This window comes from Mytilus edulis, chromosome 5 (genome assembly GCF_963676685.1).
Source record: "Mytilus edulis chromosome 5, xbMytEdul2.2, whole genome shotgun sequence".
In the NCBI taxonomy this organism is placed as follows: Eukaryota; Metazoa; Mollusca; class Bivalvia; order Mytilida; family Mytilidae; genus Mytilus; species Mytilus edulis.
Window position 1 is genome coordinate 16,716,008 of NC_092348.1, and position 20,387 is coordinate 16,736,394.

The window sequence follows — 20,387 nt, forward strand, 5'->3', positions numbered from 1 at the left end:
AGTCGGACAATGTGCTCTGCGTGTCTTTATATATTTTCAAAATACCAAATTTAGCAAACTGTCATTTGAAAAAGTCTTGTTTATAAAAGGTACTGTTATACCACTGTCCCAGGTTAGGGGGAGGGTTGGGATCCCGCTAACATGTTTAACCCCGCTACATTATTTATGTATGTGCCTGTCCCAAGTCAGGCTGTAATTCAGTGATTGTCGTTTGTTTATGTGTTACATATTTGTTTTTCGTTCATTTTTTTACATAAATAAGGCCGTTAGTTTTCTCGTTTGAATTGTTTCACATTGTCTTATCGGGGCCTTTTATAGCTGACTATGCGGTATGGGCTTTACTCATTGTTGAAGGCCGTACGGTGACCTATAGTTGTTAATGTCTGTGTCATTTTGGTCTTTTGTTGATAGTTGTCTCATTGGCAATCGTACCACATCTTCTTTTTAATATTGACTGAAAATGCGCACTTTTGGTATATATATATATTTTTAAAGTTGACATAAAGAAAATGTAGCACTTCGAAATAAGTTGTATAAACCCAAAGCTACATCCTATATACCGATTACGTGAGGGACGGGTGGTCAAATGGACACGGGTAAAACAGTATGTTCGCGGCATTTTGTCGAGGGACCAAAATATATAATAAGCGTTTATGATTGTGTTCTATTTTACAAAGCATTTGGTGACAACATTTATTTTTGAATAAGCAGTTCATAGTGGAATATAGTTGGGAAATCTCAACTGTACATCAAGTCCAACTCAACAACAAAACACACCCATTCCTGTACACCCAAGTGTAAATTAACGTGTACCAAAATGATATTTAAATGTAAGTGTTTTCTGTTTGTTTCTGCATTTGAAGAAATATAGGCAAACAAACATATCTCTTCATATTTTTTTGGCGTTCGGAGCGCTTTTCTGGGTTTACCTTAATCAAAATTCCGATTATTCCTTTATTCTTGACCACTGGATTTTATTTAATGAATCGTGTGATTGTAAATTTCAAGAAATAATTTTTAAAATACGGAATTGAAAGAAAAATTATGTAACAGGGTCTGAATGATCTAATTTTAGCTTGTCCCAACGGGTGCGCATTAGGTGTTGACATCCCAAAATGACAGGCCTTTGTTAACTTTTTCCTCATTCTGATGTTGCTGTCCTGTGTAAACTGCGCTTATATGTTAACAGTATTGGCAATCTATTCTTACAAGCTTCCGCAACCATATTTTCTGTACAGACCAATCATGCCAATAATATTCCAAAACTTGTTACACTTGGGACATACAGGGAAAGTTGTGCGCCAAAATAACCAAGTTCAAGGACAATTTTATTCTTCTTCGTTGTTAAATCCATTCCAAACATCATTTACTGCCTGATTTTCAACGACTGTTTGTACTATGTATTTTCGATGAATTATATCCTGTATTATTTTCCAAAAGAATTTTATTTTTATTTTTTGCTAGCAGCGTTTTTCGGCAACAATTTTAAAACGAATTGGTTTCTTGCGAAATTGCACTGAAAGTGTCACAAAAATTCCCCGTATTTTTACACATTATATGCTGCGTTTATAGTAAAAAAAAATCATCGGGAAACGGCGTGCATCAGAGTTAAGCTGGGGTCACACATCCACGAGTCCTTGACAGGACTATTCCCGATTAAAATTTGTCAAAAATCGAAAATATGGGAGGTTACTTTAAAATGTCCATCCTAGATGGGAATTTGTATGCGTCTGATCACGTTGCAGGCATATATATTGCACCCTATCTGTCTATCAATGTATTTCTGTTAAGCGCATCTCCTCCTGAACAACTGGATGGATATTGAAGAAATATTTACACGAGAAAGTTCTAAATGTTACAGGGGAGATACTCTTTACTTTAATATATGGCATTACTAATCTTCTAAGCGAAACTCTTCCTGAATGTTTAATTGATTTTAATGAAATGTATGTCTGAAAAGGTAATGGAGAGAGAAAAGGGAGGGAGAATAGAGGCGGGAGAAAAGAGAAGAGCGGGCGGGAGCAGGGAGAAACTTATATTTATTTTATATCACCTTTTGTCAAAAATATTCATGAAGTATGTGCCACTGGATGGTCAAATATCGACATTCAATCAATAATACCTTCTCTTTAATTGCAGTATTAAAATGACTTGTTAAAATATTGAAATAAATGAAAAAAACTAATTTATTCATTTGATCAGATATTATTTTGTCAAAAAAACAAACGAATATTGCATATAAAAAGCAAATCAATCATTTTTCAAACAGTAGAAATAAATTTGCGTTGATACGAAATTGTTAGGGCCAGCATGGTTGCAGCTAGCAGAAAATAACAATTTATACAATTTAAAATCTCTATCATTCTTAAAGGGTATCTTTGGATTTTTCTGTGTGAAAGACATATGCTGTGCGTCAATGGATTGCGACTGACAATCTAAAACACGAAAAAAATGCGTATTTAAAAGTTTTGGTTTACGGTTGTAAAATATGCTTGTCCAGAACTTACCATAGGAAAAATGTGGTGATTATTTTCAAAACATTATCATATCATTGGGTCTCCATTTGCTAATCAGAGAAATACATGGACTATCCAAATTAAACTGTTTTTAACCATTTGTAAATATTACTGGGTTGTTTTTTTTACTCTTTTATTTATGCATTTCTTTCTCCTCTTATAGATTTAGGAAGATGTGGTGTGAGTGCCAATGAGACAACTCTACATCCAAATAACAAGTTATAAAAGTAAACAATTATAGGTCAATGTACGGCTTTCAACACGGATCATTGGCTCACACCGAACTATAAGCTATAAAGGGACCTAAATTAATAGTTTAAAACCATTCAAACGTGAAAACCAACGGTTTCATTTTTATCTCGTAATAACGAGATAGTTTCCCTGTTATTACGCGATACTTATCTCGTACTAAAGAGATAACAAACTACTGATCTCGTAATGACGCGATAGTTTTCTCGTGATTACGCGATAATTATCTTGTAAATACGCGATAAAACAGCTTCCTCTGAAGTATATACGCGATAGTTTCTCGTAATTACGCGAAATTATCTCGTAATTACGCGATAATTATCTCGTAATTACGCGATAATTATCTCGTAATTACGCGATAATGTTCTCGTAATTACGCCATAATTATCTCGTAACTACGTCATTAGTATCTCGTATATCTCGTAAATACGAGATAAAACAATGATTATCTCGTAATTACGCGAGAATTATCGCTTAATTACGAGATAATTATTGTGTAATTACGCGACAGTTTTCTCGTAATTACGAGATATTTACCCGTAATTACGAGATAAAAAAAATTGTGACCCTATTAATTAGGCTTTCGTAATTTTATGAATTAACTGTTAACAAAACTTTGAATTGTTTGAAAAACTACGGATAATCTTTTCAGGAATAAATAAACCTTAGCTGTATTTGGCAAACAAAAAATCAGAATTTTGGAGACTGTTATGGTCTTTTGACATTTTTTTATTCAACCGTCACTGATGAGTTTTTCAACTTCTGCTGAAATTATTCATGCTCTGTTGCTGTTAACACCTTAAGCTACGAAACACATGTCTAGTGTACAAAATTAAAAAGCAAGACATCTTTGACTATGATGCAGTTTTTTCCTTTAATGTTCAATATTTATTTTATTTTCTTTGACGTGTGAATATCTGATTAAAAATAAACGATTTTCTGACCATCCAGTGACAAATACTTTATGCATGCATATTTAAAACGGAAAGTTATGTAGAGAATAATTTGAAAACAAGAAATACGAGGTAGCATGCGTTGTCGTTGAAAAAGAACAACGAGAAAGCGGGGTACAATTACTTATCATAAGTCCAATAAATAAATTCAACACCATAACCAAAAAATTACTCAAGATGCATAATTTATATCATAAAAGTGTTGGATTTACACTTACACAATTAAATAATTAAAATTGTCACATGGTGTCTTCTTATGTCATATGAATTACAATGTATGTTGTTATTCACAGTTCTGTAATTTATATTCACCATCTGTATTTATATTAAAAGATTGCCTTAAAATGTAAACTTGGCATGCCATACTTGATAGAAATGCGGACGTGAAAGAAAGCACTTTTCACAAAAGTGCTAACGAAGATTAAAACATTCCGATGCGACGATTTCGTCCATAATGAAACAAAATCCGTATAGGCAGCTTTTGATCCAGTTATCAGTCTAACTATATTCATTTATAATTACGTTCCCAGAATTTTCTCTGAAGTTTGTCCCAGTTCCGTCTAATTTTGGGTCAAAATTCGACGGTCTGCTAAAATGTCACTTTAAATTCATGATTAATAAATACAGGAATATCTGTTTTCCTGTCTCAAATATGTATAATGTTCGTCCAAAAGAAAGTAGCTATTATCGCGAATCACGAATATAAGTATGTCGTCGGATCCAGTGAATACCGGAAATCATCTCCGGTCCGCAGTTCGTTTAAAAAATTCGATGATTCAATGAAAACTACGACGATATTTGTCATTTTAATTTTTTTTTTTTTTTTTAACTATGAGCGTACCTACGGCCCACTAAAATATTTGAACTGCATCAGAGGCGGATCCAGGGGGTGGTCATCCGGTGCCGGTGACCCCCCCCCCCCCTGGGTTTGCAAAAATGGTGCACCATGTACCAAAAAATGTTGCACCTTGAACATTTTGAAAAATAAATTCGTCGATCAAATCAATTTGTCTATCGTAATCACCAGTCATAAAGTTGTCATTACTTACCTTAAGGCTAAATACATGTACCTTGACAGGTATGTTTACACAATGAACATGTAATCAACAATCGCTAATTACTTGGTCGATTTCTTTGATGTTAAGGTGTAAAAATGAAGAGACAGTCCTCAATCTTAGATTTTTTTAGCAGGTAATTTATACTTTTTTTACATTACGTTTATCTAAATTTTTAAAGTTTGTATAATAACTTTTCTCGACCAATAATATTTTTTTACTGTGATGCCAAAATTCAAAAATAATTTTAAAGTTTTAAAGTCACATAAATAAACATTAAATGTTCGAACGGTCACATTCACAACTTGTTACATTCATTGTGCAAACAATTTTGAGAATTGCATATATATATTGGGATAATCAAGTTTGTTGCATTTTTTTAATGGTTTCAGCAGCTGACTTTGGCAATGTATCTGTGGTATGTTTCCAGAAATGCAACCACCTATCTACTTCCGAAGAAACTCCAAATGGACTAGGCAAGTCAGAGTGATAAAAATCAAGAAACGGTTTAAGTTTCTCGAGTATTACATGAGCGTGTTGTTTTCAAAATTGTTTGCGCAATGAGTGTAACAAGTTGTGAATGTGAGCGTTCGAATAGTGAGCTCGGGTTACTGAAAACATTTTTACGTGCAACAATGGGCCAGGACCGACTAAATGGACTGGCACTGATGCACGTGCATTACAATTTAGAGTTATAACTTGATGTTATATAGTTGACATATTTGCACGCAGGCATCCAAGAAAAATGAAATTGGAATCAATTTTATAAATAATGTGTAACTTTTGTCTTCTATAGTTGTAACTATTTTTATGATACCAATAAAAAAAATGAATTTTAATTTAAGATTTCAAAAGGTGACCACCCCCTAATAAATTCCTGGATCCGCCCCTGTGCATCAACATTTATGTCCAAGAAATGTCTGGTATAAATATGATCGTGGGCCGTAGGTACGCTCATAGTTTAAAATGCAGAAAAGGTTTTGAAACTGCAATTTTTCTGCCTTTCGCGAATATTGAGGTGTTTACAGCAACAGAGCATGAATTATATCAACGGGAGTGGGAAAATCTATTGATGTTTACAAAAATACAGGATTTTTTTTTTTTTAAATATAGTTTTATAATTAATGGCAATTCACTTTTCTTCTTCTTCTTCTTCCAGGTAAGGAACCGAATTCAAATCTTGAATGTATGAGGTTCCGCGAAAACTAACGCAATGTCGGACAACACAGAAAGTTTTCTCTTGGCTATTTACAGGATAAAACGTTCTCTATATATATACAAATAAAACTATTTACAGGATGTTACTGTCTAAATTTTAACAGAGCATGCCTTCAGGGCAGCTCTAAATCCATCAACTGTGTCAGCTGATGTTGCGGATGTTGGCAGTTGGTTCCAGTCTCTAATGGTCCTTGGAAAAAATGATTGTCCGAAGGCGTCTGTTGTGGCCCTTTCTTGGAAGAAGCGGTTTTTACCTCTGGTCCGGCTATCGTTTGGCGTTAGATATTGGTGCCTATCTATGTCTATCAGATCATGTTGGATTTTGAATAGCATGCATAGCCTATATTGTGTCCTGCGGTCTTCAAGGCTTTCCCATTTCAAAGATGTTACCATTTTTGTTACACAGCCAGGTGTGCGGTCTGTGTAGTTGTTGTTAACAAATCTAGCTGCTCTTTTCTGTACCTGCTCGATTGCTTTTATTTTAGCCTGTTTCGTAGGATCCCATACTGTGCTAGCATACTCAACTGAAGGTCTTACTATTGTTGAATATGCTGCTGCTTTGACCGGTTTAGTGCAATCTTTTAGGTTACGTCGTATGAAGCCTAGTGTTTTGTTTCCTTTTCCCACTATGTTGTCGATGTGTCTGTCCCAGGTTAGATTATTGCTGATAGTAACTCCCAGGTATTTACTAGCTTCAACGGTGTCCAGTGTGTGTCCGTGTAATTTGTAATTAGTTGGTATTACAGGACGGTTCTTGGGTTGTATATTCTAATTACAATGCATTTTTTTTGCATTGAAGCTCATCTGCCACTTATCTTCCCAATCCTCTAATGATGTGAGATCTTTTTGTAGTAGGTCACTTTCTGCTTGGTTACTGATAGTTCGATAGAGGAGGCTGTCGTCTGCAAAAAGTTTGGTCTCTGATGATGTTGCTGTTTCTGGCATGTCGTTTATGTAGGCCAGGAACAGTAGGGGTCCAAGGACTGTTCCTTGAGGAACACCAGAGAGTACAGGTACTTGTTCAGAGACAGCTCCTTCTAGAATAACGCTTTGCATTCTGTTTTGTAGGAATGATCTTATCCACCTGTTTGCTTTAGGATTTACTCCGTAGTACATATATTTATGTACATGGCGGAAGAATTTATCGTATGATAATTCTATTAATATAACAATAGAATTGTAACAGGTTTTATGAACCCGAGTGTATTTAAATACGGTGGACTCGAATTGAAATTATCGATAAGGGCGTTGACCATTCGCATGTACACACGTAGTTTTTGTTAGTTAAACCTGTATTGCCGTAGACTTACGTTGACAATGTCAGATATGGAGGAGGAAATCTTGGATTTACCGAGTGAACAAGGTACGTCTACTAGAAATCCGCATGAAATGTCTAATGCAGACTTATTTTCACTTCTCAAGACGTATATGGATACTAGACTGTCGGGTATTGAAACATCTTTCACAGATACTACGCATACTTTGGAGAAAAAGGTTAAAAATGCTGAAAATTCGTTCAAATTCAAGGGTCATCAGGTCCAGTACGAGCTGAACGTAGATTTACAGGATTTGGTACAGAGGGCGTTGGATTATCTAGGGAGAAATAAGTCGGATAAAGCGGTAACTATTCTGAATGAGGCTCTTAACACGCTAAAGAAAAGAAACAAGCTCATAAGAATTGCCGACAAGTCGGAGGGAGGGTGGAAGACCGTACAAGAATATTTGTCTGATGATTTAGCCAGCGACTCCGAGGATGAAAAGAAGATAAGGGCAGCTGATACCCGGGCGGTGAAAAAGTTAAAGTCCGTTAAATCTGCAGACAAGAAGCAGAACGTTCGAAAAAGACCAGCTGAAGCATCCGGTTCTACATCGCAGACAGCGCATAATGCAATTCCAGTTTCTGTCAGCATGCCGCCCTTTCGCGGGAGCAGACCTGGTTACGGAAACCAGGTCAAAAGGTCCAGGGAAGGAGATATGTGTTTCAGGTGTGGATTATTTGGACATTGGGCATCCGATTGCAAAAAAGACACCAAGACTGGATTTGGAGCTCCCAGAGGAAATTCATAAGGATTTCAGCGCTCATACGGACACTTTACAGGTACAAGATGTTTATGAAACTTATTTTGAATATGAAAAGGGTCGTTCAGATATTTTTGTTAAAGACAGGCTTAAAAATTCTGTAAACTTTTGGAAAAGTATTAACGCTTCTAGTTTTATTGTTGATATTATTGAAAATGGTTACAAAATACCTTTGTTAAAAGAGCCTGAAAATATGTTTTCTAAAAATAATAAATCTGCGTTAGAGCATTCAGATTTTGTTTCAAGTGCAATTAAAGAGCTTGTGTCGGGCGGTTTAGTAAAACGTGTATCAATTATGCCACACGTTGTGAACCCTTTAACTGTTTCAGTTAACGGTAAAGGTAAACACAGATTGATTTTAGATTTAAGACATGTAAATAAACAAGTGATTGTAAACAAAGTCAAATTCGAAGATTGGAAAACTTTAGCACAATATGTTACTTTGAATTGTTATGGATATGTCTTTGATTTGAAGGCGGGATATCACCACTTAAACATTTTTGAACAACATCAAAAGTATTTAGGGTTTTCGTGGGAAGGAGAATTTTATGTTTTTACTGTGTTGCCATTTGGTTTAAGTTCAAGCGGGTATATATTTACTAAAACGGTGAGACAATTGGTAAAGCACTGGCGTAAATCTAGCATAAAGGTAGCTGTTTATTTAGACGACGGTTTTGGGGTCGAAGTTAGTTATGAACTATGTGAAAAGCACGCTCGAAGAATCAAAGCAGACTTGATTGCTTCTGGTTTTGTGCCAAACAAAGACAAGTGTGTATGGTTACCTGCACAGCACGTAGAGTGGTAAGTTTTTCATGGAATTTAATTTCTTGCAAATTGCAAATTCCTCAAAGAAAAATAGATGATATATTGAATTTGGTAGATTTTATACTAAATTCTAGTTACAGGGTAAAGGTACGACAGTTGGCCAAAATATGTGGTAAGTTAATTGCTTTAACACCAGCAGTAGGTAATGTTACCCAGATAATGACGAGAAACATTTTTTCAGTCATTAATATAAGAGACTATTGGGATCAATATGTAAACATCGGCAAGTATCCAGGTTGTATCAATGAGCTTATTTTCTGGAGAGATAATTTGCCTTTATTAAAGGCGGTTGATCTGGTAAAGAACATTTCAAATTTTCATGTTTTCACAGATGCTAGCGATACGGGTGCTGCTGGTTTCATACAAAATTCAACAAACATTTTGCACAAAATGTGGTTAGAAACTGAGCGAGGTAGGAGTTCTACTTGGCGAGAAGTAAAAGCAATTCAGTTATGTGTCAGTGCCTTTTCAAAACTCTTACAAAATAGTATCGTGACTTTTCACACAGATAACAAGAATGCTGTTAGCATCATAAATAAAGGTAGCAAAGTACAAGAATTACAACAGTTGTCCTTAGAAATTTATAGGTGTTGTTTACTTGAAAACATTACATTACACATTATATGGTTACCCAGAAAAGAGAACGAGCAGGCTGATTTTTTAAGTCGGATTATAGATATTGATGACTGGGGTATTTCTCCAGAGTACTTTCAGTTTTTAGACGACCTCTGGGGTCCTCATACCTTTGATAGGTTTGCTAATATGGACAATAACAAAGTAGATAAATTTAGTTCGTTGTACTGGAACCCTGGTTCCTCGGCAGTAGACGCTTTCTCGTGCCACTGGGCACAAGAAAACAATTTATTAGTACCACCTGTGTCTTTAGTTTGTAAGTGCATAAACCACTTGGTTAAATGCAAAGCAGAAGGAACACTGATAGTTCCGAGTTGGCCGTCGTCTCCTTACTGGCCATTAATTTTTGATGAAAACACAGAACACAGATCTTACGTGTTAGATGTGCTCGAATTTAACGAGGTAGACAGAATTTTAGTTTCTGGAAACAATTTAAATTATATTTTCGCGAACGGAAAATTCAAAGGTAGAATTTTAGCTGTTAGATTGAAAGCTTCTGATTGATATTTGTGAAAATTTTTATTATTTTTTGCAGATTTTACTGACTGGAGGTTCTCTATTCAGAGATGTCGGCTTACAGAAGCTGATTAATGTGTATGTTGTGTCACTTGACGATATTTTTGGGGCCACATGGTCTGTAGATACCACTGGGTATAGTTATGGTCACTGGACCTGTTTTTTCTGTTTGTTGTAAGCTGAGCAGTTACGCATATTTCAAGGTAAATATTTATTTAATTTATAATTATTTTACAGAAAATATTTTCAACGGGATTTTGGAAAAATGACACACAAGTAAAGCACACAGAACTTAAGATTTTGTTCAGAAAGATGAAGAATTCAGTTATTGACTCAAAAGCCAGAAATACAACTGTTAAATACGCATACAGTTTTAAGCGTTTTGTAGTGTGGTCTGAAAAGTATACAGAAATCAAGTCTGTCCTTCCTGCTGACGAAATCTATGTCAGTTTATATCTTCAATATTTAATGCAAAGTGCTAAACATTACAGTACTATAGAAGCTGCATGTTACGCTATAAAGTGGGCTCACAGTTTAGCTGGGTTTGAAGACCCATGTGCCTCGGATATAGTTAAATGTATTGTTGAGGCATCTAAAAGAAAGCTTAATAGGCCTATTCAGAAAAAAGAACCGATGAATGCAAACATCATGCTTAGTCTTTTTAAGAAATTTGGCGGTGCTAATAGTTCGTTAAAAAATCTTAGATTATTAGCTATGTGTTTTCTGGCTTATTCAGGATTTTTAAGGTACAGTGAACTATGCCAGATTAGAGCTAAGAACATTACATTTGGAAACGATCATATTGACATATATATTGAGAGTAGCAAAACAGATTGTTATAGAAAGGGAAAAAACGTTTTGATAGCTAAACTTGATCAAGCTCACTGTCCTGTTAAAATTTTAAGTGATTATTTAGATAAAGCTAAAATAGACAAGTCCTCAGATGATTTTGTGTTCAGAGCTTTATCGTATTGTAAAAGTACAAACAACTGTAAGCTGAGAAAAAAGAATATACAACTATCTTATACTAGGACTAGAGAGATTTTAAAAGGGGCTCTGTCGGAGTTAGGTTTAAACGCAAGAATTTTTGGTACACATAGTTTTAGGGCAGGCGGTTGCTCAGCCGCTAGTAACTCTGGTGTATCGGACAGATTATTAAAGATTCACGGAAGGTGGAAATCTGATATTGCGAAAGACAGTTACATAAGCGACAATTTGAAAAAACGCTTATTAGTTTCAAAATCTTTAGGTTTATAAGATTTATTACTGCAATTTCTTTCTTTGTACAATCGAGAATGGTCATCGTGTCTGACAAGTTCTAAAACTAGTGTTTTAGTTATTTATATTATGAATGAGATAAGAAACAGATTGGGCCGAGGGATATAGAAATTATATAGTCTAGTACATAAATAATTTATGTTCGTTTGAACGAAGAGAATTTAGAAAATAAATATATTTATGTACGTGGCGGAAGAATTTTATCGTATGATAATTCTATTAATATAACAATAGAATTGTAACAGGTTTTATGAACCCGAGTGTATTTAAATACGGTGGACTCGAATTGAAATTATCGATAAGGGCGTTGACCATTCGCATGTACACACGTAGTTTTTGTTAGTTAAACTTAAGCACATATAGATTCGAAAACAGTATTAAATGTACTTTTTGTAACATTTTTTGTTTGTTTTTTGTAGATTGTTGAGACAACCTTTTTAAGTTTATTTAAACAGAGGACGTATATATATTCTGTGATGTGGACTGTATTTGCAAAATTACAAACATTTGTAATTCGTTGTTCATTTGATAAACATGTATTGTAATGATTTGGTATTAGATAAAAGAGAATGGTCATCGTGCCTGACAAGTTCTAAAACTAGTGTTTTAGTTATTTATATTATGAATGAGATAAGAAACAGATTGGGCCGAGGGATATAGAAATTATATAGTCTAGTACATAAATAATTTATGTTCGTTTGAACGAAGAGAATTTAGAAAATAATCAAGTTTATGTAGTAGGCGATGGTGTGGCACTTTATCAAACGCTTTAGCAAAATCTAGTAGTATGATATCTACCTGGCTGTTACCTTTTAATTTCGATGCAATATCATGAATGGTGATGATGAGTTGGGATTCGCAAGATCGTCGTTTGCGGAATCCATGCTGTGCATTTGTGAGAATTTTGTATTTGTCGAAATGGTCCATTACGCTGCTGTGTACAATGTGTTCTAGGACTTTGCATGTAATGGAGGTAAGTGATACAGGCCTGTAATTTGATGCCAAGTGTCTTTCATCCTTTTTGAAGAGTGGGACTACATTTGCATCTTTCCAATCTTGAGGGACTTCTCCGGTGTTGAGGGATGCTTGGTACAGTTCTGTAAGAATTGGAGCAAGTTGGTCTGCTGCTGTCTTTAGTATACAGGATGGTATAGCATCTGGTCCAGTAGCCTTATGTGGTTTCAGGTTCTTCAATAATTGATGAACTCCTTTTACATTGATTTGTATGTCAGCCATGGTGGTATATGGACTTTTCCCTTTATTTGGGAAGTTGTTCAGGTTCTCTTTTGTAAATACGGACTGGAATTGATCGTTAAGGATATTAGCTTTGCTTTTGTTGTCGCTTTGGAGGAATCCCATTTTGTTCTTCAATGGTGCTACTCCTGTCCATTCCTGACCTTTGCTTTTAATATAGGACCAGAATTTCTTGGAGTTGTCCTTGTAGTTGGAGCTGACTTCTTCCATGTATTTCTTATTGGCTTGTCGTATTTCCCATTGTACTTCTTGTCGTAGTCTCTTGTATCTGTCTTGGTCTCTTTTCTTTTTGGTTTTCCTAGCTTTCTTGTGCGCTTTTTGTTTTTGGTTGATTTTGCGTCTTATTGCTGTGTTCATCCATGGGTGGGTGTGTCTACCTTGAGTCATTTTTGTTGGTACTCGCTTCTCAATGGTTTTTTGAATTTCTGATTTGAATTTTGCTACATGGATTCTACAGTTCTGTTGCAGGTGTTTTTAAAGGATGTCTTGAATGTTTCGAGATCTTCCTTTATCTTATATATATCTGCAAAGCATCTCTTACGTCAGAACTTTTGTGACGTCATCTTTCTTTTAACTGGTTTGGGTTTTAAAGGTTTACATGCTATATCAAGTAAGACGATGTCATGGTCGCTGTTTCCTATTGATGGTAATGGTTTACATCTTAGTTTGAATGATGGATGAGAGGTAAGTATTAAATCCAAGGTGTTTTCTTTACATGTTGGGAAATCTACGATTTGTTCTAAACCATTATCAGCTACGGTGTCTAAAAACGCTTAACTGGTTCTTGTGGGGTACTGTCTATGTGTGATGGTCTGTTCTTGCCAATTTATATCTGGTAGGTTGAAGTCACCTCCAATCAAGAAGATGTTTTTTTTTGATGTTTTGATTTGATGGTACTTATTTCCTCTTTAACTGTATTAAGGTAGGTGTCATCCGTTTTATCTGGAGGGCGATAAAATGCACCAATAAGCATTTTCTTTTTTCCTTCTTAGGCGATTGTACCAGTTAATAGTTCTATCTCACCGCTTTTTGTTATGTTCCCTAGTTGTAATGTTTGTTTGGCTGCTATCAAAACTCCCCCATGTGGGTCTTTGGGACGATCCCTTCGTTCAATATCATATTTAAGGTAATCAGGAAAAATTTCACTTGATTTAATGTTTGGATCTAGCCATGTTTCTGTGCCTATTATTATGTCCGGATCAGTTGACTCTATAATTGCCTCCAGAAGTTTACCCTTTTTTCTTAGACTCTGGAAGTTGATGTTCAGCAGTCTTAGTTGTTTCTTAGGGGTTGGTTTTGTTTTGGCTGGTTTAGGCGATGATGTCATGATTGGTATATCTGTACTGAATGATGTTGTGTTGAAAGATGGTGAGTTAATGCTTGATCCTGATGTTGATGGTATGGATGAATCTGATATACTGTCTAGCAATAACGGATTAGTAGATATATTAAGGGAGGTATGTTTGCTGTCATCTCCACTTGGTATAAAGAATACTTTTGTCGAAGAGTTGTTGGGTTTTGAGCAAGATGGACATGTCCATGTGTCTTCGCTCTTGCCTAGATTGCTGAATTCTGTTGTAGACATTCCAATGCAATTTCTGTGTGTCCATTTGTCACAGTCGTCACAGGCTATTGATTCTAATTTGCATGCTTTTTGACAGATTGTGCATGAAAATCTTGGTCGTCTGGGGCCTGGGTTTGTTTCTATGCCACTAAGTAAGAGTAGCAAGAGTCTTTGTGAGCTCCAATCTCTGGCGATCGAGTATTTTGACTGTGTCAGTTGAATGTGTTTTTTGGCGTTCTTGATCCAATAGTAAGTTTGTGCTGTTGCTGTAATTGGGTTACTAAGGCATTCTGTTAAGTATATATTCACTCCTTCAATGGTGTTATGCGAGTAAATAGAGTCCTGGTGAGAATGTTGGTATTTATGGCTAGGATTCAATTTTATATGATGTACCATGAAAGCCTGTCTAGTCAAGATGGTAAGTGTAAGTGTAAAGATAGCATAGTAGAACATTTTGTTGTTAAGAGGTTTATACTACTGGTACTTACTGGATGAAGGAAGCTCCAGACTGGGTCTTCGTGTTCCAAACCAATCAGCTGTTATCCACTTCTGGAAGAGAAAGTATGTGTTTGAGTGTTGTTACTTGGTAGCGATTCAATACGAAAGGTAAGTAGTAAAACCTGATAAGATAAACTAACCTAGAATTTTACTACTCGTCTCGACTGTTCACTGGCAACTCTGTTCTCTAAAGCGGATGAAAGCGCTGGTTCTAGAATAGTGTGTTCAGTTCGTCTTGTTCCACTCTGATTTGTAATAGTTCAGATTTCGGATCAATGTTGAAACATTCAATGTATGTGTCTAGTAGGATGGATTTGGTGATAGCTAGACTGAGAAGGCGTCCTGGATGTATACCGTCCTTGTTGTTTATTGAGAGGTTTACTGATTTGCGTATTTGTCCTTTCCTTCTCTTTCGTCCTCTAAAGAAGTACTTACTGACTTTGACTGATGTTTTATTAAGTTTACTGTTGAGTTGGTAGATTTTGTAGTTCAATTCCTGTATTTGCTTGGTAACTTTTAATTTGAACGAAATAAGGGGGTCGTTCTCTGATGCTTATCGTACCTTGTCCTTTAATTTAAGAGAACTGACCAGTATTTCTGATTATTCTAATGTGCTTTCCGAATCGCAGTTAGAAAATTTATGCGATATGAAAAACAACTTGTATCGTATTGTTCATCAACAGGCGCGTTGGCAAAGCATCTCTTACGTCAGAACTTTTGTGACGTCATGTAATAAGAAGTAAAAGGCGTTCTTAAAATTTGTCCGAACTGATTTTTTTTCACTTCAATTTCACACAATAACAAGCAATGCAACTGTAAAAAACATATAAGAGTAATTTTAATCTGTATGGATCTGTGTGGCAACTGTCCAGAATGGCATAATTTCTCTGGTTAGGTCTTTTCAAATCATCATAAAGCAAAATTGTTTAAACTTCTATGCTAGCTTAATTCAGAAAATCTTTACCTAGCCTGAAATTCTATATATTGTTCACCGTGAAATTCACTATGTATGCGTGGTTTATATGTCTACTACACATCATACAACACAACGGCAGCCATATTTATAGCCACTGGATAAAAACTTATCCGAACCCCCAGACACTGGACAAATTTTGTCCGTGGTTAAGCTATTTTATCCACTGGACAATTTTTGAACAACCGGATTTGTCCAGCGGACAAAAGTTATCCAGTGGATACAGACTTTATCCTGTGGATAACTTTATCCAGCCTTTTGAACAACCGGGCCCAGTTTTTGAACAACACAATTTAACCTCTGGATAGCAATCCACTGGATAAACATTTATCCAATGGACAAGCTTATCCAGTGGATAACTTTATCCAGCCTTTAGAACAACCGGGCCCTGGTGTATATAAGAAAAGTTACCATATGGGAGAGGAATTTGTTAAAGTGAAAAAGTAATTAGGCAGCAACCATTTGATTTTCTGGGGGGGGGGGGGGGGGGGGGGGCTATGGTTTTTTTTGGAAAAAAAAGTTTGTTTCCAGGTTTTGGTGAAAAAAATAATTTGTTTTGGACCCTGAGTAAAAAAAAATGTTTGTTTCACCCTCAGCTGCCACTATATGTAATGCTAAAATTGAAAGAAAAAAATTGTCTTCGGTTTGTCGCTAAAAAAATAGATTGTTCTTCGCCGAAGGCGAAAAAAAAAGTTTGCACAGAAAAAAAAACCATAGCCCCCCCCCCCCAAAAAAAAATCAAATGGTTGCTGCCTTAAAACACTTGCTTTCCATTTCTAATAAAAATGTCATATTTTTATGTTTTATACGTTAATACTTTCACTAACGAATTGTTTGCACTAGTTTTATCGTGTACATTCAAGCGATGAATGATTATGAACCAAGCGAGAAAAAAACCGGGACTTAATTTTGCTTATTTTGCTTATTTTTGTTCCAGTTAAATATATGTTCATAATTTTTCTGTGTTTGTCACAAAGATTTTATTGTCGTGACCTTGTATAAAAACTGTTTTGACAGATCGCTAGCTCATGCGACATAACATACACTGGTTAACCGTTAATTATCAGGGGTTGATTTAACACGTTAACACACACATGATTTAAACAGAGGTAACTGCGATCTAAATAAATAGTTCGAACATCCCTCAAGTAAGATTTGTTGTCAATGGCAGATCTTATATTTCTATTTTGCTGTTGCGATCAGTTTTTACTTTTCTTAAATCTGACATAACTTTCAGGAGAACTTTTCTAGTACAATCTCTGAAATAGCTCCCCAGATCTGAAACCTTTATAACCGGTTCTGACATATGCAGCTGCTGTTCTGTCAACGGTGTATTTGTTCCGCCAAACAGTATTTCCCCTGGAACCTTTGTTATAACCAATACCACAATATATCTTCAATATTGAACAAACTTATATTTTACCCTTTATTCCATTAGGAACAAAAACTGTATATATATACGTAATATTTGTTCCATTGGAAATAGTATTAAAGAGTATTCTTCACTTGAAACTTATTTTATTCTTGACAGTTCTACCCTAGAACAGTTGTGTACAGTTTTCCTAAATAACAAACAAAATAGTTTTGGAAGTTCTATCCTATAACAGAATCGGACATTCCTATCCTCACCTAAGAACAGATCACTAAAACACTTTTGTGCAGCTGCATTTATTCAAAATAATAAAATGTAAATATGTAAAATTTATTTTGATAAAATAATATCTAAAAAAGATATATATTTTATTTTTTGAAATTCATAATGCCTTTTTAAATATGAATAAAATCATGATTTGATCATTAAGAATTTCACAGAGTGCTTACATAAAAAACACAATAAAAACATTGTTTCCAAAAAGACCAACAATCAACGTCTAGTCAAACACAGGGGATATGGTTCAATATGGAATGACCCTATTATATGGTGTACACATTGTGACAACTTTCAATTGTGAACTGTAGCTGAAATTGGATACACATACTTCACTACCTGGTGAGTAACCAAATGATATTAAGATTATAAATTAAACTGCAAATGTATACCTACAGATTAGAACTTTTAAAAACTAGATAAAAATTGAATGAATACTTCTTTTTATACTTTTAATGGGGTGTAAAACGTTTAACAAAGCACATTTTATTTGATGCGCATATTAAAAACAATTGAACACGGCCCACACTTTGACAACCCACTTAAAGTATAAAAAGATGCATTCATTTCTCATGTTTTTATGACTGGTTTCTCCTCATTTTTTTTTTTTTTTTTATATAATTAACATATTATACCGTTGATTGTCCTGTTTGAATGGTTTTACGCTAATAATTTTGTGGTGTTCTTTATATAGCTTGCTATTTGGTGTGAGCCAAGGCTCCATGTTAAGACCGTACTTTGGCCTATAATGGATATAGGAAGATGTGAGTGCCAATGAGACCACTATCAATCCAAATAACAATTTAAAAAAGTAAACCATTATACTAGGTCAATGTACGGCCTTCAAATGGTTTACTTCTTACAAATTGCGATTTAAATGAAGAGTTGTCTTATTGGCACACATGCCACATCTTATATCTATGCCCAAAATCGTAAGCCCCTTCTTTAATATTTGTCATAAAAAATGACTAAATCTGTTTCGTCTTTTTATTACTACTTATTTTGGTTCAATTTTGAGCCTTATTTTACTTTAAGGGTCCCTATACTTTAGAGTTAAGTTTCATTCATGGTTATGGTTAGATTAGGGGATGTTTTAGATTAGGGTTAGGTTTTAGGGTTAGGGCTAGTGTTATGTTTAGGTATGGGTTAGGGTAAGGTTTGGGGTGAAGACTAGTTTAGTATAGCTCTTTATGGGTTGGGGCCCCTACAGTAAAAGAAGGCCCAATTTTGCATAAAATTTTCAAAATTTTTTTGTGATCTTCAAAAGTTTGGCTTTCAAAAATATTGAAATTTCGAAAATTTTGACTTTAAACTCCAAGTTTCGACTTTTTTAAAAACAGGAAATTTTAACTTTTCTTCAGTATTTAAACGCTTGCAATTATCACATTCACAGTTATGTATATCAGTAAGTTGAGAACCATATACATCATATTCTTGATAAGCATTTTTGATAAACTAAATCATTTTAAAGAGGTTGTTTTTAGATAGAAATCTTTTTTGGCGGAAGATCAAAGGGACTATGTTTCACGTACAAATATATATTTCAAGTCTGGATAATATAGTAAGACACGTGTATCAAGACAACCCCGTTATACAGACAAACCTTTATTACACCAACATTTTATTCAATAGTCTCGTATATTTAACGACAAAGGTTATGTGTCGTGTTACACAGTAGATTATAAAAAAAGAAAGTCACCTGGTAGATTTCAAGGATGTGTTCTTCTGACGTTTCAGTCTTGTTGAAATCTCGTTCTGGATTTATTTCCAAAATAAAGGATGCAGGTGAAAAATATCAATGTTATAATCAAACTAAACTCTCAACAAATTGTGTATTTACAAAAAGCAGTTTTTGAGTAATCATTATTTCAAATTTCATTACCAATCATGTGCAAGAATCTGTCACATTTCCAAGCGAGATAACCCAATCTGTTTATATTGGACAGTAGATAATTAACGACAACTCTTAACTCCTTCAAATAGATGTCGTTGCATTCACCAATCTTGTAAGATACAACAGTGACATGTCTCTGATAAATTGGTGCGTGATACAAGAAATGATTTTACCAGAATCATGTATATCAAATATCCCCTTTTTGTTTTCAAATTTCTTAGATCTGTATTTTTTCAATCATTTATAACACAGAAGTTGAAAAATATGCATTTTGTTCTTAAAACAGAGAAAAATCACATATTTATAAAATTGACAGCATGGTAAATTTCACCCAAAAAGCATCAACATATGGTAAAACTTTCTTATATTAACACCTACCTATAGTTTATATTTAATTTAATTCAAATTTATTCAGATCGGTACACGTCATCTTTATTGAAGTATGAAAACCGAAGTTTATTTGTAGAAATGGGATTTTTTTTTCACGATAACAGCTAAAAAATAGGTAAAAGTTGATAATAAATGGGAAAATCATCAAAATTGGGTACTTCCAACGAGTCGTAGAAAAAAAAGTGCACCACCATATGATTTTTCTTCACCAATTTTTTTTTACAGTCATATGAACCCAAAAATCAAGTTTAGAAAAAAGTTAATTCTAGAAATTTTTGGCTTCTCAGAGGTGTACAACTTTAAGCAATGTTAAGAAATACGAACCAACATTTATAAATTCAAAACTGGAAAACTGAACAGCTCATAAGTCGTCCTGATTATGCATAACATACTTAATTTAGAATTGTTTATATATATCTCTATTCTGTCAAACCTTTGCAAATAAAACAGACACTATACATGAATAAACAGAGCAAAATATGTACACTATTTACAATTATACGGTTAGTATTTAGCCAGGAGGGCACACATGAGAATTTATAAATCGAATGAAAATACACAGCTTTCTCAATTTAGATTTTTGTTTAAATTCATTACTTTCTTAACATTAATAAACATTAATATATTTGGACGACATTTACATATTTTTCATCAATACACTTGTTTAACATGGATAAATCAGTGATTTGCTTTTGAGGAAACAAAACTTGCTTTAAATCTTTTAAAGCAAACATAAATTTTTGGATGCTAAATGTCCTGAGATCAGACGATTCTAAGACAGTGTCGTGAAGTCGAAATGTTGAGTATCAAACCGGTCAAAATTTCAACTTTGAAAGAAAAATCT

At 34.5% G+C, this 20,387-nt stretch overlaps 3 protein-coding genes across 3 annotated transcripts; all 3 read left to right on the forward strand.

Moving 5' to 3' along the window:
- Positions 1–7,173: 7,173 nt before the first annotated feature.
- LOC139523099 (uncharacterized) lies at positions 7,174–12,004 on the forward strand. Its single transcript, XM_071316864.1, has 3 exons — positions 7,174–8,089; positions 10,064–10,247; positions 11,742–12,004. The coding sequence occupies exon 1, from the start codon at positions 7,309–7,311 to the stop codon at positions 8,056–8,058; it is 750 nt and encodes a 249-aa protein (XP_071172965.1). The 5' UTR covers positions 7,174–7,308; the 3' UTR covers positions 8,059–8,089; positions 10,064–10,247; positions 11,742–12,004.
- On the forward strand, positions 9,286–10,119 carry LOC139524962 (uncharacterized). Its single transcript, XM_071320136.1, has 2 exons — positions 9,286–9,784; positions 10,064–10,119. Exons 1-2 carry the CDS (start codon positions 9,286–9,288, stop codon positions 10,117–10,119), a joined length of 555 nt encoding a protein of 184 aa, XP_071176237.1.
- Positions 10,357–11,301, forward strand: LOC139524963 (integrase/recombinase xerD homolog). The gene has a single exon (XM_071320137.1). The coding sequence runs from the start codon at positions 10,357–10,359 to the stop codon at positions 11,299–11,301; it is 945 nt and encodes a 314-aa protein (XP_071176238.1).
- Positions 12,005–20,387: the final 8,383 nt, after the last annotated feature.